Source organism: Clinocottus analis, unplaced genomic scaffold (genome assembly GCF_023055335.1).
Source record: "Clinocottus analis isolate CAN_PGR_092001 unplaced genomic scaffold, fCliAna1.0.p SCAF_1, whole genome shotgun sequence".
NCBI lineage: Eukaryota > Metazoa > Chordata > Actinopteri > Perciformes > Cottidae > Clinocottus > Clinocottus analis.
In genome coordinates this window covers 17505257-17531668 of record NW_027175820.1, presented here as the reverse complement: position 1 = coordinate 17531668, position 26412 = coordinate 17505257, and the positions used below count along the sequence as shown (strand labels likewise).

The 26412-nt window shown below is 41.1% G+C and overlaps 1 protein-coding gene across 1 annotated transcript in view; it reads right to left on the bottom strand.

Moving 5' to 3' along the window:
- LOC137800393 (FERM domain-containing protein 5-like) overlaps window positions 1–25125 on the bottom strand; it is a 59645-nt gene extending 34520 nt beyond the window's left edge. The window contains exon 1 of the mRNA XM_068597612.1: window positions 24680–25125. Within this exon, the coding sequence (XP_068453713.1) occupies window positions 24680–24781 (102 nt within the window). The 5' untranslated portion in view covers window positions 24782–25125. The remainder of the gene's footprint in view (window positions 1–24679) is intronic.
- Window positions 25126–26412: the final 1287 nt, after the last annotated feature.

The window sequence follows — 26412 nt, the reverse complement described above, 5'->3', positions numbered from 1 at the left end:
AGTCTTCTTGATTGAAATGTAGATATTACTCCAAAAGCCGTTAACAATTACTGGGCTGGGAAATGGAAAAGATTTTTGGTAACTTTATTTCAAAGTTGCAACCTGGTTGAGACACAAAGAGCTTGTGGTCTAAAGTCTATGTCAAGGCTGGAGCCAGCAGGATGAAGAAGTATCATAATTCCTCCCGCTGAGCTGTTATCCACATATCCAACCGATATCTGCTGAAGGGCAGCGCTTTTCAACTAGGCTATTAGAGTTGGTTAAACAATCTTTTTTTAAGATGAAACATGTACTTTCTCCTTTGCAAAATACCGGATTTATTCCCATCCTTATATATTTGAACAACACATAAACACTCGCAGGTGTTTTCAAAGGTTTATGACGTATTCAGCTGAGGGAAATGGTAACGTATGAGGGAAGAAGATTGTCAATAACAGTAAGAGAAGAAGTTGTGTCTCTGATTCAAAGTAATGGCAGGTCAGGGCCTTAACACAGACAGCAGGTTCAGTGAATACAGAGAGCATTGGAGGTTTAAAGTATGAAGTATAAAGCTTTTGCCAAACTGAAGACTAGAGAAAAAAAGGGCATTCTATTTACTTTAGATGGATTGTTGCTAATTTATTTCACGTAATTCCAGCTAAACCAAATCCCTCTAACAGGGATACAGCCAGCTGTCCTTATTCCAAAGCCTCAAGGTACAATTACATCCTCCAGTTATATGGAACCTATCACATTAAAGCCTGTAGCGCCAAAGTGTTAGCAGGTGCAGGCACAGCTAATCTTTAGTACAACATCAACATTCACTGACTTGAACTGACTGCTTAGCAAATTCATTTCTTAGATTTGCACCAGGACCGTGAGATGAGTTCAGTAGTCTTTTATGGCCTTTCTTTGCCGCTCTAGTCATCCTCCAGCTCTGTCACATTACATTTCTGGCATCTGAATCAGACATCTCTGTAAACCAGCTCATATAACTAGTGGAAAATCCAGTCACATCATATCAATATATTCAGCCTGTTGGACTCCATTAGTGGGAGAGCTTTTGAGGAGCACTCACCATGTCTGCCTTGCAAAAGTATAAAATTAGCACTAGTTTAGAATTCCATTCAACTTTTTGAAAGAAGTTTGTTTGCAGATCTGTGAACCCACAATGAGTTGAATCCGACAGATAAATGCAATGCTATTTTCTGTTTCCATCGTGATAAAGAAATTACACAACAACAAAAAAAAAACGTAATAAATTGTTTTTGTATTTATTAATGCGGGACATTTAACAGAAATATGAATTGAGAGTACCAAAATGCTTTTTAAAAAGCAAGAAAAACTATATAAATAGTTCAGACGTTTGTCTGTCTACTACAGACACATGGTAAGGAATTTGGCCAGCTAATAATTTTGGATATAATACTGATGTAAAGCTCCAAAGACAATGAACGAGGCCAAGCTATTATAATAATAATTGAAAAGACCACAATACATGCAGCAGAACAGTAACGTTGATGTACACATTACGCATACGAGATGGTGTGTAGTTCTGCCTTCACCTTGTGACGGCAAGACATCGCCCCTCTTCCTTCACTCAAACTATTGACTAATTTCACTGCATCCCAGCAGCCTCCTGCATAGCAACACATCGCATTGGCTACACATTCACAGTTGCTCTGCGAAATACCAAAAAGGATGTAAAGGAAGCCAGGAAATTAGTTTTGCTGAGTCATTAAAATGCAATTTAGTTGCAGCACTGCAAGTGTGCCAGAAATAAACACAGATATATTCTGCGTTCTAGCGTTCAGCTGACTCACTGCAATGCACTGACGAATAAAGAAAAGCCTGCATTTTATGCCTGTCAGTCACGCCAAGTACTATAACTACACACCATCTACAATTTTTTTTTTTTTTATAATTGTTTTTATACAGAAAATCTGCTTTGTCACATTAGTTTTTCTCCCAGACAATGCTACGTGACTCATGGTTAGAGCTCTTCTACTGCTTGGGGATGAGACTGAGACTATCAGTTAAACCAGGAGTATAAAAGATTTATAAGTGCAAGAGAATAGATCTGGTTGTCTGATAAAAAGCCAAAGCTACAAGTGTATATGCTTATGCACACATAAGTACTTCATGGAAAATGCGAGATGCATTTTGGCAAACAAAACACCAAGTGTAATTGTTACATTTGTAGCTAATCAAAGGTAGGAATATGAAAGGTAGACATAATGTCGTTCCCTTTTAAATTGTAAATCAATTCAAAACAGCCACTGCCAGTTGAGACATAACACTGAATGTAACTTATAGATTGCCTGTGGTGGATGTTGTATTGCCAGGCCATATGTATTCTACATAAATGTGAACTTGTGCCCACCTTTCAGATAAATCCTGAAATGGAGCCAACAACAAAATGGACTGTCCAAATAAAGTCACACTGGCGAATGGTGCAATCAGACAGAAATCAGCATGATTATCGGCTGTTGGAGGCTGATGAAATGGGTTTGTCTGGTCAAAAGCAGGGGGCAAAGTAAGGGAAATAGCACAGTTTGGGTTGTAAACTCAAACAGGTGGAAGTGGATGGGTTGCGAATTTTGGCATTGACACGTAAGTCTTCTGATACACAACAATAGACCCAGTCAGAATTTGAATAAGCCATATTAGCTTTTTAAACATGGCACCATGGCTTGTTGAACACGCAACCAAACACACATTTTCCAATGAAAGACTGCAAACTTTAGTGCAGGCTGATAAGTTGATTAAAAGATGCACTGATGTATTTCCTCCATTGTTAATGCAGAACGGTGGGATCATATCATAATTTACTGAGAGAGAGAGAGAGAGAGAGAGAGAGAGAGAGAGAGAGAGAGAGAGAGAGAGAGAGAGAGAGAGAGAGAGAGAGAGATTTGCCTGACACACAGACATACATATGCAAATGAGCATATACTCTACACCAAGTACACTGACAAGTCTGGTAATTGGGAGGTCATAGAAATATAGAAAAACGCTTGACGCAGACATTTAGGAAAAAGTTCATTTGCCAGTTCTTGAAATCAAAAAAGGCAGCTCCTTCTCTATTACTGTAAGTGGCAAACAGTAGTCTGAGACAAGAGCAATGTAGCTGCTGTGTGTCAGCATCCAGAATGCTGACACCCTGCGGCGGAGGAACAATTAGCTGCAGACCTGCAGATTCACTGAGACCCTGAGAAGACAAGCAGGAGTCGTTCGTATTCCTGTCACACAGCCCGCCGCTCAGCAGCACACTCCCCACACATAAACAACACTGCTTCTGTGTTTCAGATTGTGTATGTTTGGGCCCGACATAATGTACCCAACAAGACAGACAGGTCACGGAGGAGATGCTTTCACAAAACTGCAGCAGCAAGGTTTTCTGTCTGTCTGCTGATGTATGTTGTTACTTGACTTTCTAATGCTGTAGCTTAGCCTCATAACCTTGTAATGTCTTCATTTGGCATTCAACTACCATTGACTGACTGACAATGTACTGGACTGCCAGAGTAGAGCTAGATGCTGGAGGTCAGTCTGACGAGATCGGCTGGTCAGAAGGAGCTGAATATTTCATTTGGGGCTGCATTTAGACCCACAATCTCACACAGGGCCGAGCTGGCTCATTTCACAGGGCACTGCCCGCTGCCCTAGTGTGTTGAGCCTTCTCTGAGGGCACATGCCCGGCTAAACCCAGCAGCACCATGCCAGCTTTGTCTTGTAAGCCATTGTACGCAGCGCCAACACGGACAAACAGCACAGCACAGGAAACTTCAGCCAATATAATGTTCAACACAATGGAGGAGTGAGCAGTCTACTCTCTTGAGTATTTGTCTTTACTGAGGCACAAGGAAAAAAAAGCAGAGCATACAGTTTGAATGGGACTTAAGAGAATGAGTGATGGTGCAAGATTTAAATCTGTATTCAAGAGGCTTTGACCGTGAAAATGCACAATCTGTGGTTTATTGCAATGGTTTCCAACCTTTTTGTACTGTAGCATATTTTATGTCAACTGATTACAAATTCACCTCAACTCAGTGCTGGTGGCATCTCTAAGGTATTTCTTACGCTATAAATGAGCAAAAAACTGTAATCTGTGCACGTGACATATTTCAAAATAAGTGGTATAATCAGCCTAAGATAGCGGTGTCCGTAAAATATATAGCATTGAGTTTAGATTGTCATATGAATCTCATAGAGTTTCTCAACAGAAGGTGCAGAAAGGCAACACAAAGTTCTCCTCAGGTGTGCTAGCCTGCTTCCGTTTCTTTTTTGAAATGCCATGAGATAAGCCAAAAGGGTCTCTATTTCAAGCTCTTGCATCAATAGTGCTAACTTTTCTACCCTGTTGGGTGTTTATTAAAAACCTTGAAGCCTAAACTGGTTCCCATCCCTATGCCTTAATGAAGGGAAGAATTGAGCTCTGAGCTCATGTACCTGGCTACGATGGAAGAGTGGAAATCCCACTGGGACGACAGAGATACTTCCAGTACAAGTCTTTCAATTAAAAGCTTCAGTACCTCCGACACTTCCGTCAGACTCACTGTGCACAAAGAAGGAGCGGAAGGAAGCCTTAAATAGCAGGTGACTTGGGAGGATACAATCACACATTACAAAGCCTCTCCTGCATAGTTCACATTGCTCGTGGATGCTTTGCAGACACATTCCAGATATCTCCCATTCTGAATATCTGGACCCGTGGTGGAGTCTGTCAGGGAGCAAAAGTCAAAGTCAGTTGTCAGGTTGAGAGGAAATGTTCTATACATGTTGCATTTTCAGCACAGATCAAAGTTGTTGTTGCACCTAGAGGAAACAGGCTGTATGGATGTAGTGAAAAAGACGTGTGTAAATCAAGCCAATCATTTTCAGGTTCCTCCATGTTATGCCATGGGGCCCAAAAATACTTTTCACCATAGACTTATATCATTTAATCCACTTTCCAGTACAAATACACAAATAGCCTTTTTTCCAAATTAGTAGGTCCTACAAGTTGTAAAATGTATTAATAGTCTGAGTTATTTTTCTCCCAGAACAAAGATGGAGCGGATACTGGGAGGTGGAAACACTAGTGGGCATGTGCTGTGGGCCCCATTATCTGAAAGATATGGGTGTTTCATCTCAATTGTTTACTCAATCACTAAATGTTTTTGCTTTCTGCATCAATGAGGAACTTGCATACTCTAAATCCAATTCTCTTTATACATCCATGGTGGAAACAAGCTATTTTGTGGGCCAATGACAACATCCACAAGACTTCCAAGTTCCACAGATTACGATGACAGTAAAAACCTGTTTTAATATTCTGTGATGTACTTTGTCTCTTCTCAAGTTTGTTTTTGTGACAAAATGTAGTTAGTCGATCAGACAATACTTCTAACCTACAAGTAATGTATCTGGGTGATCCCTCCTGTCACTGGCCATGAAAGCTTCAATGACTTCAGGAATCCTCATTACAAGACAGCAAGTTGTGTTGTAAGAACAAACAGCGATCTGGAAACTTTGAAAGTCTTGTGAATGTAGTGTGAACTTGTTTTAACGCAGCATGCATCATTTCTCTGCATTCACTGCATCAGGCAGGATGGCTGACACATTAAGAGGCCTTGTCAGAGACAAATGTCCATCACACCAATACCTGCCTGATTATTCATGTTTAATCAGAAGGAGAGCAGAGCTTGAGCTGTCGAGCGCATGCATCCTGTAAACTGAGTGCACTCAAACCTCCTGTGAGATCCCAAAGCAGATTGTGTCTTAGCGATAGTCAGGCTCGCTACACAGTCATCATTGCTCCACTGCTCCAATATTGAACAAATGTCACATGAACAAATTATGTTTGGAGTGAAATAGCCCACCAGACTGGGAGCAAGTCTGTTCGTAAAAACAAAGATTCATTAACAGAAACAGTTGGTTTTGAGGTCCCAGTATCATTATTATACTCTATTTTCTGTAAAAAAAGAAAAAAGAAAAGAAAAGAAAAAAGAAAAACAGAGCAATTATTGATCCTTTGAGTTGGTAATTGACATTCAGATGCATTTTAAATGTCTTTAGTGCGGCTGGCTGGGGAGGGGAGTGCAAGCATGAGAAAAGAGACTTGTTAACAAGTCATTGAAAGGCATTTCACAAAGTGGATTATTACTAGCCACCAAACAGAAGAGTATTGTTCTTAGTGCCGTGGCTCTATGGATGGAAACGTCAGTTTGCCTCTTTGCCAACAACAGTTTTGAAATATCTACAAGATGGCAAAACATTTGATATATAAATCCTAATGACATTGGCGGTCCTGTGGCTTGTTGAGGATTTGGTTGACTTTGATTTTAATGAAATTCAAACAAACCATTGGATGGATTGCCATATGGCTTCAGTCTCTCAACCATGTTTTCATCACTTCTGGGAATAATAAAGTATGACCTGAGACTTCATAATATTGCATCTGCATCTTTACAGACATGCACTATTTTTACGCAGTTGGTAATCAATCCGAGAGTTTTTGATTGGAATATTTCATTAGCACTTGTCAACTGCAAAACAAAACAATGATTTATTTCTTTTTCCCCAGAAAACGTCCCAGAAGTCCTCACTGCTGCACACATTGCTTACAGTATTAATTTGAGCACATTGAGGCCACTTGGATAAACATTTATATCAACTCATAGCTTCTCTCATTAGCCAAATCTCATCTCATGTAGGGGCAGGACAGTGAGAAAACCCTGTTAGGAAAGATGCAAACAAAGAAATACAACTGAAACTGAACAAAGTAAATAACACTTCTAGGATGGGAATAGTGTTTCAGGTTAATCACATACAGAACAACCAGTCTGCATCCAGAACTCATAATAAGCACTTTTTATGGTGGTTTATACCCACAAGAACCAATTAGCGATCCTTCCAAGTCCAGGTGTCAGGTGTCAAGCATTTCTGCTAAGTCAGAACTAACTGACTAATTAACAGCTCAGCCATATATATATATATATATATATATATATATATATATATATATATATATATATATATATATATATATATATATATATATTCTTGATGCACTTAAAACATCAAATAGCTGGAAATGCCTCCAGTGCTTTTCACTAACAGAGATCTACAGCAGGCGAATAGTGCTACTCTGGATTACCATGGTTGAATTGTGATTGATTACACCAAAAGACTAGTACAGTGGCTCTGAGGACAAAAGCACTCCAAATAAAAAAAATATGTTCAAACCAATTAACAAAAATTTCACCAAATGTCAATTAATAATTTGTACGATGTATCAACTTTTCTGATAAAAGCATTACTTTTAAGGTGAAGTTGAAGATAACATACTTCTGAGGGTTATCTTCTCTCCAGTGGCCCATACTGTACGGGATCAAAGTCGAGCAGAAGTTTTGAAGTTATTTGGCTGACATGACTGTGATCCTACTGACGAAGCCTGAGAGGTGAGCCATGATCTCTCCTTTAACCACATTAAACTCTTATTAAAAGCACAAAACTGTGCTCAACAAGGAACATGGCAACCAATTTATTACACAAAAACAGTGTAATTATTTCATCCTTTCATGCCTTTTCTCTCCCTCTGCACCCAATCTTTCTTCCCTCACCTTTTCTGCTGCATTATCTTACACCTTTTGACAATCTATACATTTTGAATCCCCCCTCCACCCATGACTGTTCTGCAGATATATGTGCTGACATCATAAGTCTTATTTTAGCTTTGCTCGAAAATGTAGGAGGATAATGTGTAACACTCATGAAGGAAGTGAAAGGCCTTCGGTGAGTGCCGTATAGTCCACTTCACGGGCGGAGTGGGGGAATAAAGTGCTCGGGAGTTCCTGTCACAGACCAACTCACTCAATACACGGCGCGTTCATACAGCCCACCATGTGGGGAAAGCGGACACTCACTCCGCCACACGGCAACTTTGTGATTCTGTTTAGGCCAGCAGAGAAGGCTGATAAGGCCCTGACGGCCCGCCACTGACATACAGTACATGATTCAGCTGCTTTAGAAGCAGGTAGACTGCTTTACAGCTGCTGCCAGCCAGGTGAGTCCCACCTGGAGCCTTTTGACACGTCCTCTTTTTTACATCTTTCCTCAACGCTCTCCTCTTTGTGAGACCCCAGGGCTTACAGCACGCTGTGCACAGTCACATTCATGTTCAGTACCTGAAGGACCACAGACAGATTGGAGAGAGTTCAGTCATGCAGCAAGGTTACTCTGACCTCTGCTAAAGCAGGAAGTACACAAAGCCTTCTGGGATACACTGTCCTGTCACTTGATGAATGATTCAGGTGGATCTTTCCCCCTTCTTGAAACAAGCTGGCAGAGACAGGGGTTTGTTATTAAAAGAGAGCCTGCTGTGCTAAAGACAGGCACGACGCCGTTGAACCTTTTTGTACTAATCACAACCTTATGACATCCTCTGTATGAGCACACTGCATATGGCTGTAGGTAAGTTGCCTTTATGTGGCCATCTATCATAGGCATCCACAGGGACCCAGTCAACTGAAAATTGGGCTAACAGAGACTGTTAACCTCATTTAAACAGTGCCAAACGTTTTAAGAACTAACCTTCCCTGAGGTAAAACACAAACTGGGGTAAAGAAGACTACAAGTGGGGAAGGGAGTTGTTTTATTCATTTTTTTCTTCATTCACACTATTTTTTGATATTTTATTGATCTATAAAATATCCGAAAATAGTGTGAAATAGGTCAAAGTTGCCATTTTTTCTCAGACCAAAATCTAGATATATTCCATATCCTTTAAGAAAGGAAGAGTCAAATTTGAGAAGCTGAAACCATTACATAATTTTCATTTTAGCTTTGGCTAATGCTGTTAAAAATGCATGAATCTCTTTTAGAATCTTATTCTAGTATAATGGCTCAAACACACACATTCAGAACACTTGAGAGAGGTGACATCCATCTTTTAAATGCATATCCTTTACAATTTAAGTTGAATTCTACACAAGAAATCCTAAATGGAAACAAGCTTGCTGCTATCAAAACACATGTTCATGCTCTTCTTGTTAAAGAGTTGATAGTGAGGATATGTGGCATGCACAGCAGTGTGTATGTGTGTGTGTGATGAGTGTGTGGAGTCACTGTTGGGCTGCCGCAGAGCTTAGCCAAACACCAGCTTGATGACAGCAGCTGGAGAGTAGTGATGTAATAATATTGTTGCCATGGAGATCTGTGGTGCCCTAGCATCTCCCAAAAATCTGAAGGGCGGAGGAAAGTCAGCGGGCCGGCTGGCTGGGACGCGGTACTGCTGTGACAAGATGATGCACAGCTGCTATTGCAGGGACGTCTGTCTTCACTCACTTCTCATCGAGCTAGCATGTGCAGCATAAAGTTAACGATAGCTTGGTATGTTGCTGATTTAAAAACAAAGCAATAATAGAAGTATGATAGAATATATACATCGTCATGATATACTTACATATCGGGAAGATTAACACATTTAAAAATAAGCATTTTTGATTCATGAAAATGGCAACAGAAGAATCATTTTCATGTAAGATTCAAATCTCCATGACCTTGACAGGTTTACACATGCTGTTAAAATACCTGTGCTACTTGGGATTAGCCAAATCCTCAGCCAGAGTAGCGCGTGAGTAAATCTCCTAATGAAACAGATGTTTGGAATTTGGCTGGGGAGAGTGGTCGGGTAAAATAGAAAAACCTGGATTGTCAAAGAGTCTCCGTCGTCTTTCATCATCAGTGAACTAATTGATCGTCTATGATGTGTTCCTCGTAGTCGGTCCTCACCTTTAAGGGAGGCAGAGAAGCTCTTCATTATTTTGCTAAAGAGGATTTGAGATCCAAATGAGGCTCTGAAAAGAGACAGAGAAATGAAGGATCGAAAAATGGGCTGAGAGATAGTATGCGAAAGTAAGGGACGGGAAACAAAGAAAAGAGTAGAAAAAAATAGCTCTTGAGACTACATCTCATCATCAGTTAAAGCCTAACAACATCGGAATTCAGTGTTGCCCTTACCTTGATGTGCAAAGCCCCGAAAAGTAGCTCAGGAATCTAATTAGATTCCTGTTTTTATAAGAAATAAGTAGCTAATAAAACCCTTTCAGGTGAAGGAAAATGTTTTGAAGGGGAATTAAAAATGAATAACATAATACAACTATAAAACTATAAGCATGAGGGCTAAGAAACTCTTCATCGACAAAACACTACAATTTTGTTGACTAATCGATCAGTTGATTTAATAAACAGGGCAATAAAACAATATCAATAGTTTCTCCACAAAGGATGAGACTTCTCGACGGTCCCGTGTTTACCAGAGACATGCTCATGTTAGTCAGCATGTAAGAAGCATGAAAAATTACTTTTTGCCTCAATAAATCTTAGTTTGCTAAGACCAAATCCATTGATTGGTCGACTAATCAATGATGAGAGGGCAGTCCTAATACATATACTACATAGGCAACTGCAAGTTATGCTGTCACATAGTTCTTCATTCAAATCCACTTAGCTTGGAAATCCCTTCTGTGTCCAGCAGAAATAGGAAGCAGTGCGCTGCAGCTCGTCAACAGGTCAACAAAGCAAGTTGAGTTTATGATATACAGCACCAAGTGATGTTGAACTGCTGCCCTGGATGGTTTCCCGAGCCTTTTGGGTGTTACTTCAATTGATTACTCACCTGAAGAGCCAACCTCTCCAGCTATTTACTGGATTTAATATAGTCGTGTGTGGATTTAGAGGGCTGAGTCTCTTCTCATCTGTCCTGACAGCCACAAAATCGTAGAAGACGTGCTGTCGTTTCAGAAGTAGAAATGAAGGTGTTTTATTCATTGCACTTTGATGATTAAGCATGCCATTTTGAATGAATATTAAATTCATTAAGGATATCATTGGAAGGAAAAAGGTCAAGAGGAATACAGCATGAGGACAAACCCCTCCAGAACCGGTGGCCTCTCCCACTTTGCAACTCTCTAAAACGTTTATCAATTAGTTGATTACTGTAAGTTAGGGGATCCTACATGGACACACTAAACGCAAAAAAATGAAACAGTTCTGGTTATTTCGTATGACCAGTGACGTGCAGTCAGAGGAGGCAGGTGAGGCTGTGCCTTCATCATGAAAAGAAAAAGAAAGGAAATAATAAAATAACATAAGTATTAATATTTGTCCTCTCGTCTATGATTTTGGTGTGGTTCCTAATGTATTTTGACCACGAGAGGTGGGGAACAGGCGAGCAGAGCCTCCCTTCAGATTGCGCAATCACTCACAAACTGGATTGAGCGTGTGCAGATTGCGCGTGCTTGTTCCCGTTTCTGTTTCCAATATGATGGTTAAGGACACTTTTATTATACGTCTTAATTTCCATGGTGTTTAGTAATGTATTTCACGTATGTGTGTAATATTTACGTCTTACTGATCTGACATAAATCCACGGGGAAAAGGCTTGCCGTGAGGCAGCCATTACCTGTGCCTCAAGGAAGGGGGCGATAGTGAGCCCGCTGTCCGGTGAACTCTAAAAGTGTGTAAAAGAAGAAAAAACAACTCCACGGCCACAACAAGAAATGCAACGCTAGAGTTTAGCTGGCAGCTGTCATTTCTCGCTCTGAAAATGAAGGATTTGAGGACTTGCCAGTAAAAGTAAGATATACTGCAACCAACCCTGTCTCCTACAAATTACGGTCCCCCAGAACTATTACGTTGACTAGAAACGTATTCTCTTCCTGATTACGTGTTTGACGTATTACACATACGTTGCTTATACGCGTATGTTAATTTTATCGTTTATTGTTCAACATAATCGTGTACTTATTTTATTGCTTTCCCACTGAATTTAAGCATATTTGAATTTCTAAACTCCGCGGAGGAAATGAAAAGAAAAGGAGCGTTGTGAGGCCGGTAACGGGGCCGGTCTGAAGACCGCTTGCCCGAAGGTGCCGGTAACAGCCCGCGTGGCACCAGGTCAGGTCTTCTCTAAGTTGTCAGCTGCAGCTGACACTGACATGAAACATGAAACATATGTATCAATTCAAGTCCGAATTGCAACGGAGGAGAGACATTGATAGTTATGTGAGAAGAAGAAGAAGAAGAACTGTGCTTCCTTCTTCTAGTATTAAGAAACACACACTCAGTGAGTGATAGTGATGATCAGGACCTGCGCATTGGAACAGCAGCTCTCTCCAAGACGTCATCAGATTACTAAGTAGTTTGTTAGTCAGTCTGCTCACTGATCTCAATCCTTAGCATTCAAGGAGATGGTGGAGGCAGTAAGATCAGAAAAGAGACAAAGGGAATATTAGAGAGGTGATGAAAGGCTGAAAGACAACAGACCGCGTGTGTGTTTGTGTGTGCCGTGAAGAGTGCGAGAGGGAAAGCAAGGGAGCCAGAAAGAAGCGAGGGCTCTTTGGCTGGCACACGAATGAAGTGTGCGACTGTTTTGCGTATGGAAGGGAGCCGATGATGACCACACAGTTAGAGAGAGGAAGAGCGAGAGCCAGTTGGAGAAGGAGTGCTTAATATTCCATGCACACACAGTTGCTCCACTATAGCAAGAGTTTAAAAATAGACGGCAGCAGACTTGTGGAGTGAGGAGCTGAGCTAAAAAAGAGTGTGCAGCCGCGTACAATGAGGGGGATCCAGACTGCTCTGAGTGATATGGAGGGGAGGGAGATGAAAGGCTGTGCCCTTGGTAATGAGACGTATGACTGAACCCCTCCTGTTTAGTGCTTGAGAAAAATGAGGTAAAACATCATCTGCTCTGATTCAACATTATTGTCCATGCATTCTTTTAGTTACTGATAGGAAGCCCAAATCAATGCACAAGGAAAATAAAGCACAAGAGAATAATAATGGATTTATTAATTGTTTAGTTTATATGTACTATCCGTCCAACTGTGATTGTAAGATCCAATTTATTCTTCTGAACCATCTTTCATGATGAAATGCAATAAAACTGACTTATTTTAGGAATATGCTTATTGGTGTTCTTGCCTTAGTTAGATACTTTTATTTCTCAAAGAAGTATCAATCTTTCCAACACATCTCACCATGAAAGCGAGACACTGTGTTTGCCAAACTATTGCTTTCCCACCGTAGTCCTTCTGTACTGTAAACATAATTCATATCAGGCATTGCACATCAACTGCAGAGCAGACTGTGCCACATGTCATTGCCAGAAGTTTGATTGCTTTCATTAAGTTTCTGAAGATACATACAGCGGCTTGATGCTTGATGTATAAAAAGTTAGCATATACAGAATATTATATTACAAAGAAGTTGAGACTATCCCATCAAGATGGGGTCAAGTTAACAGCAAATATACTCCCAAGGCCATGTAACGAGTAATCCTAAAAATCTACATTCAAACAAGAATAAAATAATATACAAGTATTTCAAACGGCAGAAGTATCTAGTGCGCTTGCTAAACTCAGTTGCTTCTTCATAAAACACATGGGACTAACCTGCAAGATTTTAACAACAGTCGGCAAATCAACAGCGTCTCTTACGAAGCCCTGTGAAAAATTCACGGTACACGTCAGAAGGACTGTAGTGGTTTGCTTCATGTCCAATATATTTATCATGAAAATACTGCAGCACTGACATTCACAGTGCTTCAGCTAACTTGTCCTGGCAGATGAGTTGAAATTAAAAGGTTGTTATCGCACTACAGTCTGGCTCACGCAGAAGGAGTCGCTGAGTTTTGATTTTGTGGTGGAGAAAACAATGAAATTAGGATACGTGTGTTTCCAGTGAAAGAACTATATAATATAGGAACTCAATCTGCACTTTGGTCTACAGCAAGATTTAGCTGTCGTTGACCCTTTGACCTGGTGAAAAAGATCCAAAACGTATCATGTGGCCCAACAAGCTTCAACCAAATAATGACTTATTTAACATCTGTGACTTGAGAGCTTGCTGTCGCTGCTTCACAATGAAGGCCTTCAGGTGTTTTGCAAGGAAAAGGCTTTTATCGTAATATGAAGAGACGAATAAAAGATGGAAAGTGAGTATGGCCTCTAACTGTGATATAAAAGTAAGAACGGGACTTTGGAACTTTTTGCCTTATTATTGATGGGGAATAGTGAGCGCTACAGATTGTAAAAAATGCGTACCATCTCCAGTTCTCATCATGTTTTTGTCTTTCAAAATAAACTCTCATAAAATGGGAGATGGAATGAAAACATAAAAAGAACGACTGCTGACTATAACGTTAGAAACATTGAAACTGTGTGTGTGTGTGTGTGTGTGTGTGTGTGTGTGTGAGAGTGAGCGTACACAGTGCGATGGTGTTTGTGCGGGCAAGAGGGCCAGGTCGGTTTCATCAGTTCTTACTGTTTGTCTTACTGTAACCAATTCCATATCATTAACTGTGAGGGGTTTGTATTCATATTTATTTGTAACATTTTGGGTATATTAAAAAATACTATTGGAAAACATCATCTGGAAGAGTACCGTTATCCAATTAAAATGTTTTCAAATGGAAATCAAATGAATAGAGCTCAAATGAAGGGTTTACAACTGCAGTTTGTATCATCTCAACAATCACACAAATTAATACCCTTTGTGTGTCATACCCTGAAGCTTTTGACCATGATTTCACTATCAGTACAGTGTGTTTGAGCAATGAACATGACCTTTACACCAGCTGTATTGAACTACTTAACCAAATAATAATTTTGCACATGGTCTTGGCTCTGCGGATCTAACAGGAAGAGCGCAGCTTCATCCCACATTAGAGCGCAGACAGCCCACTCCCAGGAGACAACAAGCAAGACGACTACAACGTAAACACACACCGACCACAGACCGCAACACACAGCCTGGAAGGACTGTACAGATGGAAGCACTCTTACATTAGTACATGGTGAGCCTAACAAACAGCAAAGGCATTAGTGTAGCTGTGTCAGACACCACTGCACATCCACAGGCATGTTTAAACTGCTCAAATGAGAAAATGTGAAATTAATCCCAGCACTGCAGACTCTGATATACTTCTAAGTATCATGAAAGAGATAGAATTTACATTTTTAAAATCAATGTCGGATTGCATCATCTCATCTCTACGCATTCATGCATTTGCTCTCCGTCACTGTGCTGCAGAGTAATCAGCATACGCAGTGTGTTACTATCACGAGAGTCCAGGAGTCATGACACTCGTCTTCATGGAGTAATATCTCCATTTTCTCTTGTACAACGTAAAACCTGCCCTTCCAAAGCACCTGCAGACACACACACACACTCCGAGAATACTGTTGTCTGTAATGTGCCGAGCCAGCAGGCAGCCCAACAGGACGTCAGCATCTGAGTGTAATTAAAGCTTTTTGCCTTTTCTTTACAAAGCACACAACACCCACCCCAGTGGACACAGAAAACGATTGCACCATCCTTTATTTATGCATGACTTCACACAAATCAGATATGCAAGCGAACCATTTTTGAAAAAGAAAAACCCTGACACACACAAATACCACAGGTAAGGAGAAGACATACACAACCTAACAATTAAGAGCGATTCGCTGAAAACATCATTAACATGGTGATTAAATACCAACTGCTGCAACCAGAAGGGATTGAACTATGAATAACACATGAGGCCCGTGTCTGGACAAAAAAAATCACGCCAGAATGATTTCCAAGTTCAGTGAAACCGACATCAGTCTGCACAGAATCACCGCTGTGCCTGAACTCCTCCTCTCCGGTGACGTCCTCAACTCTGCAGGCTTTCTGCTCCCCCAAAATAAGCCCGGTCTCTCCTTTCAATTTTGACATAAAAGGAGAGGAAGAGGAGCAGTCGCAAAGAGTTCAGTGAGAACAAGAAAGCGCTCCCTTATTTCTGTAAAGCCTTAAAGATTTCCCTGCTGGAAAACCTGTGCTTAGGGAAGAAAGAGTTATCTGCCAGTCTGACGTCAACCAGTGCTGAGAGGCTAATCTACATTCATTCTGCTAATCTGAAGAGCCTCTCTGCAGCGCTGTGAAGACGTGGTGTACCTCTAACACCTTACTGCAGCTGGGCCTAATGTTGTGGATGGAGTAGTGACAGGATTTACTAATTGACAGATGTGTGAAAAGATGAAAAGACAGACGCAGAAAGACTTATAAACATGGCAACATTCATTTCAGACCGTCTTTTTCCTTTCGATCCCCCCCCCCCCCAGTCTCCTGATAGTCGTACTAAATAATCCCTGAGATGTAACTGCTCTCTGCATGCAGTGGGGCGATGCAGTTTGACTGGTTACAGTCTGGCTGCTGCTCGATTCCCCAAATTAAACTAGAATAACTTGATGCTTCCCAAATATGACAGGAAAATTACTTAATTATATTTCAGCTACAAAATTAAAACCCTCCATACTGGGGACTTCTGCAAGACTCATCGTTACCATTTTAATGAACCTGATGCAGCTCAGCATGACTCAATGTGCTGTTGACCTACTCTTCTGCAGTGACTTCTGCATTTCCTCATGAGTTTGTTTGGACTCGAGCCCCCAGACGTGTCAGCAGACAGATTCGTCAAGACAAATAGATTCATACACTGTCATTTTTATTTCTAAAAGAATCAAAGGGGACTGGGAAGACACACAGCCTCCCTGAGAGATGTAATTCATCAGTGCAAAAAAGAGGATTACTTGTTGGCTTCCATTTATTTCCTGCAACGTTGGTTTGAGAGTGTGGTTGTTCTGGTTAAAGCAATGTGATAAAGAAGAGAGAGACTGTCATCTGGGGCCACACTGACTATAACATATAAGTGCATGTAAAACTAACAGATGTCTATTAGTATTAGTACAAATGCTTAATATGCGTCCTAAATGTTGCCAAAAAGGCGAAAGGCAGCATTACTTTGTTCAATTATATTATCATGGAAAGTAGGAAGAAGAAAAGAATAACATGGGGGCTCAGATAGAAATTAGACTCGATAAAAGGTGAGGGATCTCCAAAGTGGTGGACCCGCTGTGTATGCAAATAAGGACTAAGTAGCATACGTAAGCCTTTTACGTGGATATCTACAGCCTTCAGTGAAAGGCCTCCAGCATCCTTATTGCTGTATTATGTATAGCATGTCTTTGCTGTGTCATCTAACAGTGTCAGGTTCAGTCAAGGAAACCTCATTAATCTGTTCATGGGCGGTGTTACTGACTGAGAGAGGAGAGAGACAAAGACAGAGGGAAGAAGAGGGAAAATGAAAGGGAAAAGGAACAAAGTAAGGATTTTGTGGAATTTAGGGTCTAGCCAGTGTGAAAAAAAGCACAAAAATGAGAGGAAGCATGAAAAAGACATTGCCGAATAAGCTTTGCTTCACTATGCTGTTATACAGCCTACGCAGTGACATCACGATTGAGCAACCAAATGCTCTACACGTGCTGGCGGGTTCTCCTACTCCTGCTACTGCATCCCATAATCACTAAGGCTGACCTCATCAAACACTTGAGACTACCAACATTAAATATTCACTCATGTCACACACATTTAAAAAGCCAACTCTTAAATAGACAATTTCAGACGTCTCTGCTGCCATGATTTCAGAGTGAAAGCCTTCGACAGAACATGGAGGCCCACGAGCTCTGAGAATAAATCGCCCCCACCTCCCCCATTCAAATCTGACTGTAAATATTACTGCAGATGAAGATGAACGGAGACTATTGACAATCCATGTCATTTAGACTTAACTAAATATCATCATTGGTGAATCAGCTTGTTAAATTGAAATAAGGATAACAGAAAATGTCATTCAGATCATTTGTGGAAGAAACATACAATAAGCTATATGGTTGAGGCATATCGTCAATAAGGATACTCGCTTTTGCATAGCAGTACATTATTATGATTATTAGTAGTATTTCATGGAAATGTAATTACTTTAAATGAAAGCTTCAAGCAAGTTTTCTGTCAGTACAGACCGTCAAATCCACGGTGTGATTAGTTGTGGAACAGTCAGGAGTTAAAGGTCCACTGGTTATATTGAAAATGATAAAGCTGCACTGATTTGTATTATTATTGACTGAAAGTTATCATCACCGATTGCTCAGAGCCGTAAATTAGCCAATAATCTTGGTTTTCTATGAATTTACAACATGAGAGCAAATTATTTGGGTTTGGATTTAATCAGTTGCTTCAAATCTCTTACCGATTCATCTGCACAGCATGCAGTAAAACAATCAGGCAGTGTTGTCAGCGGAGCCCGAACATCAGCGCAGTCGTAGTTGTTACCGCCATGGCCAACAGCCGCACGTCCTAATCTGAGAGCACATCAAAGCCTTGAGGGTTTAGCTCAATGTTTCTTCACATTATGAATTAACGTGTTATTTAGCCAGGCATCTCAGGACTTCCCATCAGGAAGACATGTCTCTCTCAGATTTCAGCAGGGCGGCACGTAGCTGGCACCGAAGAGGATAAGCAGTAGCTAAAGCATATCCTACTTTGGTTCTGTATTAAACCACAGGTTCGAAAAAAACATATACCAGCATTCCTATTTGCCAAACTCTTTCCTTGCTTGTGAGCCACAGGCTGAATGTCTGGATGTCAGATTTGTCAATCCAATAACTATATCCTGAATACTTTATGATAAACCTTTATGAATGAAAGCTGACTAGTTATGCAAGCACTGTTTTTAGCACCACATGTTCGTAGAGGTTGAGGTGTTTTAGCTGCAGTGTGAGAGCGAGGCTAGCAACAGATTCAATAATCAACTTAGTGTTCAGATGCCTAAAAATACAAGTGGAACCCCTTTTGAATATTTCCCATGTTGCTCCTTTAGCCGACATCTGGGAGTTTCCCAATTGCAGCAGATTTCTGTTTTCGGCTGCTGAGCAGATCCACAGGAGCTGAAACCGAGAGCCCTGATCAAAGACATTTTGACCGTTTCTGAGTGAAGAGAGTGCAGTCAAGCATGTCCCGGCGTTGGCAAGATTCAAACACCAGACAGCTCAGACAAAATTAGAGGTTGGTTGGTTATCCACTGACTGCGTCACGTTTCAAAATCTTGACTGTTGGGTTCCTAATGTTGTCGGATTGAATAACCTATTGATTTTTTTTTTTTTTTTGACTGATTACACATTTACTGAAGTCAATAAAATGACATAGATATTCACAAATGCCCATCAGATGTTGCCAAAGCCCAAAGTTATGACTTCTGTACTTTATCTGACCACTACTTAAAAACCCTAAAATATCTTATATTAAGATATGAAACTGAAAATGTGAGCACATCCTCACATTTGACAACATGTATTTTGACAATGTTTTCATCACGGCGTTGTGGATGGCTACTTCGGTCAGTCAGTCCACCACTATGGTCCAGACTTAAGTATCTCAGCAATCATTGCCCCATTGGATTGCTGTGACGTTTTACAGACATTCGTGATTCCCAGAGGACCAACACTAATGACTTTGCTAATCCCCTAAACTTTCTTTTAGAGCAACCATGAGTTGACATTTTTGGTTTTGAGTGTAATGTCTGGACGACTTTGATGAATTGCCATACAGTTTGATACGGACGTTAATGTCCTCAGGATGAATTGTACTCACTTTGGTTACTTGTCATCTATCACGATCATTATATTTGTGCATACTTTGGTTTATAAAAAACTAATCGCCGTCTGCCACAGCTGTTCTGTAGTTTTTGAGCTAATTAGCAAATGTTAATATGCTAACAGGCTAAACTAATATCGTGGGGAACATTATTATTGAACTACAAGCGCTAATATGAATGTAAAATTAAAGATTTTGGGCACATAAACTGTGTGGGCGTCTCCAACCATACCTGCTATTTTTGTTCATGTATGAGCAGCAAGGCCAATTTGAAAAAGTGGAATATGGATTGAGGGTGTGGTGATAAATAAACATCTCTCAGCCAATCACATCACTGGTCTCATCGCTCTGAAACAGCTGTTTCTATCACAGGGAGGTATAATAAAATGACACAAACATCAACATCTTCAATGTCTTATCGAAAACATTTCAGCATCCAAAAATCTCTCTGACGTGAAGTTAAAGTGCTTTATATTATATCAAGGATTAGCAGTAGTTCAGTGTATTGGAACCATTCCAATACCTACCAGCCAAAGGAAAGAACAAAACACTTCACGTTGATCTAAATGTTTCAGAAGATTAAAGGCATCTGCATTAGTATTTGGTTGAAATCTGTTTTTGACATTTTTTTAAAACACCTATTGCCTTTCAATGAAAGATGCTCGCCATTAACAGTGTTTCTGTAAAAGAGGAAGAGGAAAGCAGACCGTTGCATGTATGAAAACAAAATGTTACAACGTCTCTTCCAATTTTAGCAGTGCATGCTGAGAAGAAAACAATATGAGTGCACAGAGACCACTTGAGAGACAAGAGCAACCTATTTCAATAATGCATTCCCAACACAAAACCAGAGGAGCGCCTTCCAAGTTCTGCATTTGGCTAAAGAACGACCCTAATTTCATTAGAGGACTTTAGGGGATCTGACTTGGTGCCAGATGACTGAACCACTCACTCAGTGATAAGGTACGTTTCTCTGGATCAATGATTTTCCATCATTCATCTTGGCTTCAACCTTTGATGTACATCTTTTGGTTCACGGTAGGAATATTAATTTAGGAAAAATGTCCACACAGTATCTGCCTCTAATCTTTACCCTGATGATGAACCTTGTTTCTCATTATGTTTAGTCAATAAAACATAAGATTAAGTGTGTGATATACATCTAATAATCAATGCAATGGATTTGAATTATATATGACATTGTATGTTCCTATACTAAACTATATTAAAGTCATTCAATGTAACTGTATGGCATGTGGGGCCTTAAAGTGTATAACTGTCCAAAAAAATACATGTCTAAATAATCCCTTTATTTGTGTTTCTCTAATTACTGTGGCCATATGTTGAATGGGGCTGTGGCTTAATCTCAACAAGAGACACTGTAAATAGTGTGCAGGACAAAACAAACAGCATAAAGTGATAGCACACACATGGTAAACCATAATATATATTAATATTAACCATACCATAATATTATTGATGATAATCAATAATAATCAATCCTGAAAAACTCTCCTCCAACTAATTCGTCATGGATAGCTTTAACACTGTGAAGGTGTGTGTAGGGGTTGCCGTTTGCTCATCGCAATGAAGGCACTTGCAGTTGGAAGATCACACAGTTTTACTTCGAGAAAATGGCCAGTGCGTTACATGCCGCAGCGCTCGGATTATTGCCAGGCAATGTTCAGTGAGTCAGCACTCTCCACTGCACTGCTGTTGATATCTTTAAAATCGAAGGCTCAAAACATTGCGTATCACCAACATCATCTCTAAACTAAACATACTAGCACTCCTGATGCTGTGTTTCCGTGCCTGTCTTGGGCTTTCCAAAGCTTCTACGATGCCTTTGAGCTCCCATCTCAGCGCTTTCCACATTTTCCCCAACCAATTAATCCTGGACTGAGGCTTGAAGAGATTGTATTTTGACTGTAAGGAGCCTGTGAATATCCCGGAGGAAGGAATGTTTTTGAAATAAGAGAAGAAATTAATGAAGACAAGTCTTCCCATGCTCCCACGGTAATGATGTAATCAGCAACAATGTTATCTGTAGGAGCAGGGGACAGATAAATGGGTGGTGGTAGTGCAATCAGATGAGGCTGGCAGGTAATTCTGGCAAACTGACGGGCAAAGAGAGTCTGGTCTCTTCTCTTTGCCTCGCACCCTTCCTTTTTTTCACGACATGCCGTCTTCGCAGTAATATTTTTTTTCTCCCATTTTTGAAGGTCACATCGACCATCATTTCACTATGATGGGATTTCAGTATGACAGCAGCAGCTAGAGGTGTAGGCTAACTGAGCTACATGAAAAGTGGGACTATTGTTGAGCTCCACTTGGGGCCTTCGTTCTGGGCCACATCTCCAAGGTCTCATCTCATAGAACAGCAGCCATCCGCTCCCATTCTCAGTCAGTGCAGTCAGTGTCATGTGCCACAAAGGTCACTGAGATCTCCTTAATGCAGACGAAAAACTTGACAGGTTCACAAGGGCTTATTTAGCTTTACAGGCGCTTTGTGTAGACCATAATTAATATAGCTCCAAAAATGCTATGTTCACATATTTTAATGCGAGCAAATAAATTGTGACATTTTTGTAAACAATAGACAATTGATTAAGCCGATGATCCTATTTATGTTTTCATTTCGACCAGCTGTGTTCATCAAGAGCCCCATGGTGTGACATAAGGTCATATTTCTCATTGTGGAAATAACGAAATATGCCAATAGACAGCTCTCTCAATAGAAGCTCCACAAGAAATTAAGCATTTGGTCCCTGCTGTGTGCTTTCAGTTTCTAAAATGGTGGGGTCAGCATATCTTGACAGCCACACATTTCACAGAGAATGACTCATGATCAAAAGTGAAGAGGGAGTAAGTGCAGGCGCTACTTTGGTAAACACAACTCATCAAAAAAACTCCAGACACACTGTCTTCCCCTGCAGTCAGAAGGTAAAATGTGACATTGTGTTTAGTTTTTAAAACATTAACAATAAAACTGAAAGGTAAGTTGGAATGTTGCATCAAAAACAAAGCATTTCATTTCCCTCAAATGTAATTAATACAAAGTTAACCCTAGGGACTTTATTTAGTTATAGACAAGACAAGCACAAGCAGGGACCCCGAGACTGACGTAAAAACCACCATTTCATCTGTCCCCCGAGCATTGCCACTTTAAGTTGTTAGACTTTGAAAGGCTTGCTTTGCCGTCAGATCCTTTAAACAAACAGGTGCTCTGATGGTCTTTGCTTGTTGTCATCTTCAATTCAGCAGCAATGGAATCCCTTTGAGCAGCAACCTTCAAACGCAGTTCCAGCAACTCCAACAATAACCAGGTTAGAGGATGCACACAGACTTCTGAATGATGCAGCCAAACTAAAGACACACACACACACACACTTGATTTAAAAGGGAAGTAATGGACATTAATCACTTGCTCTTACTCCTCTGCTCCCTCGCTTATAAACACTCAGTGTGTTTACTGACTCGAGTCATGTCGTGCCTTCATTCATGTCAATACAATTGATTTTAGAGACAACTCAAGAAGTACAAAAATAAAGATAAATGCAACACACAAATCTGCAAGGGACTCACTAACCTGACTGACTAATCCAATGTGCAGAATGAATCTTACCGAAGAAAAGGGGAGACCTATCAACAAACCTGCCAAAGAAACAACAGACACCAAGCAACCAAGACTTCCTTAGTTCCTTCTATTCGACAGCGAGCCGCGGTCACCAGAGACTAATCAATGTGCATTCTCTGCCACGGTATAAAAGAACAACAATAAATGAAGAACAATGTGAACTGAAAGAACAAATACAAAGTGAGAATAAGTTAAGTGGAACTGAAGTGGTGTTGGGGCGAGCGCTGTCAGCTCAAGAGGGGCCCGGGTTCTGTGTGGGGTTTTGCACGTTCTCCACATGGCAGTGTGGGTTTCCTTCGGGTTCTCCGGCTTCCTCACACACAGCTTTGGTTAATTGGAGGTTCTAAATTGCCCGTAGGATTGACTGTGATAAACTGGCGGTGAAGACAGGCTGTGAAGACAGGGTTCTTCACAGCTGGGATCAGCTCCCCCACCCCTGTGACCCTGAATAGCGTTTTTTGAGAATGAAATGGAACTGAAGTGGAGCCCACAGCATTAGACCAACAAACACACTGTTAAAAACGCTACTTTGTTTTAATGCTAAACGTTACCAACATTTAGTTTCAATAAATGCATCCCGGTGTAAAAGCAAAGCTGTGTACTTTGTGTCATTTTGTACTGCTGGTTTATGTAGAGAGGTGGGCTTATTGCATATGCTGTTTTTGCAACTCATTTTAATCAAATTGATTGGAAACCCGACTATCAGAGCAGAGGAAACCTTGGACCGCCCCTTATATATAACACACTGACTGCTTCAAACCTTCATGGTCCCAAGACAGTTTGAACCGTTTGGTCTTCTGTGTGGCAAGTAGGGTGCGTCTTCATAAAACACCGCTTTGCATGAGTTTACTTGATCTGTAGGTATGTTATGAACTGAATCTAAACTAAGGATATAGGGGTCCAAAAGTCAAGGCAAAGTGACACTCCGTGGTGAAACACAGGGTCAGTCTGAAGGACAAATTGACAACTCAGGTATGGTCAATGCTTTGTTCATGCAAATGAATATGTGCCCACCCTCTATTTGGACTAATCAGAATACAAACCCTTTGCTATGGGACAAAAAACCGTATCCCCCTGCCTGCATCACATCAGCCAGAGGATACAGACATCCTCTGCAATGAAATCGTTTGAAATCAGACTAATCGTATGTGTTTCATAATGCATTCAATGCATGCACACATAAAGCAAATGTCAACATCTTCAACACAGATTTGAGTTTGTTTCATTTTGCCATCTGTCAACATCGTGCAAATTAATAACTCTTGACGCAATGCACATCATGATGACTGCACAGGTAGGCTATATGGTCTCTAACGAAATCAGGCATCTGCAGGCCATTGATGACATGCGCTTGGACATAAGCACGTAGCAGCATTCAAATATATTGTGTGTGACATTGCATGGGAGTTAAGGGGGATGACACGTCCTTTGCAGCGGGTTGAGAGAGAGGGTTAATGTGCTGGGAGGAAGTCGTTTTACCTGATCACCGCCCCGTTACGTGTGAACGGCACGTCCTCCACAACAAGGTGGTTTGACAAACAGGAAATGTTGGTCCTCACTGACCTGAATGGTGCAGGTGTACTCCGAGTCGTCCAGCAGCCTCACAGTGCAGTTGCATTCCCGGTCCAGACTCCTGATGCTGCTGCTCATCAGTCGGCTCAGCATCTTCTCGATCGTATGTGTACGGGACCAGGGAGAAGGGCGCGCAGCACATACATAAGAGGACAAGTTGTATCTTCTGACACGTTACAGACGTCCCCGTTCTTAAGTCCAGCACCTGGTCAGCGGTGTTGACGGTGCGAAGCGGTGGTGGTGCATCGTTTTATCCGCGCGCGCGCGCGTGTGAGAGAGAGAGAGAGAGAGAGAGAGAGAGAGAGAGAGAGAGAGAGAGAGAGAGAGAGAGCTGACTGGCCGAGGTGCCAACACGGTGCGTTTCTCCAGTCAGTGAGGAGTGTGAATAGTGCTGCTCTCTCTCTCTCTCTCTCTCTCTCTCTCTCTCTCTCTCTCTCTCTCTCTCTCTCTCTCTCTCTCTCTCTCTCGCTCCCTCTCTCTCTCTCCCTCTCTCTTTCTGGTCCGGTAAGACTGTCCCCCCTCACCTCACCTTCTCCCCCTGTCTCCTCGCCGTTGCCATGCCGCGGTAATGCTGCTGGGCGGGCCGAGGCCGGTGAGTGACGAGTCCGTCAGCCAAAGGAAGCGGCGACGGAGGCGCTGCCTTCACAGAAGTGACGACCGGAGACGGAATTCCGATAGGCTGATGTTCGTCGTGACTTCAGCCACATGGTTGGGAATAATAACACAGTTGGGAGGTGGAGGACCTTCAGTTTCACAAGTGAAACAATGGACAGGCGCAGTATGAGGCTGCAGACAGTTGATGGTTTGGTATACAGCATTTGATCACGAGGCACGTATACATGATGTGAATCATTTAAAAGAAAAAATAGGCTTAAAACAACACGTCAAAATTACGTTTCTGATCAATTATTCCCCTTCAAATTGTAATGACTTCAACGAGACATTTCAATAGCCAAACATGTCCTCATCTTGACTCGCCCTGGCGATATTTCCGACATATCTTAAAGGCAGCAACACATTTAACATTGTTGCCTCCACAAGTTGATTACCTGTCTTTACTCATGAAGTCAGTATGATATGCAGTCATGTAAAACAAAGATAATCATTGTTTCCGTCTGATGGTCTTACTGTTGACTAGTATTATCATGTCTCATGTAACCAGAGTCAGTTTGAAAGATAAATTAATCTGGACACCATAATATATAATTTACTCAATGTAGTACTAAATGAAGCATGAATAAACACATAAGTAAATAAACAAACAAATTAAGGTATTCTCCTTCACATTCACGTACCCCTTAGCAGAATGCGTTGATTGTGCTCTATTGAAACCATTGGTGATTCAATTGATGCTTAAAGGTCATTGTTAAACAAATAGCTCTTCTTGATCTGCTCTTTTTCTGAGCAACCTTTAACAGCCTATACTGCGGGAAGAACTGTCACATTGAGATGAGTTTGAGCCAAACTGTTCCCAGTTAAGTTTCCGGTTTCTTTGACGGTGTCTCCCTCTGGTGGCGCATGATGATAAACACAACGAAGTGTGGAAAATGAGGAAAAACACAATTGTCGACTAATAGTGGCGGCATAAGTATTCAGGTCCTTCACCTTAGTAACGGCCAACATACCCCACCGTGAACACCAAGAGCAAGTTCTGCATTTAAATCGAAATGTATCGGAAACATGGTACTTCAGTGTTTTGGTTTCCTGTCTGCTCCTATAGTGTG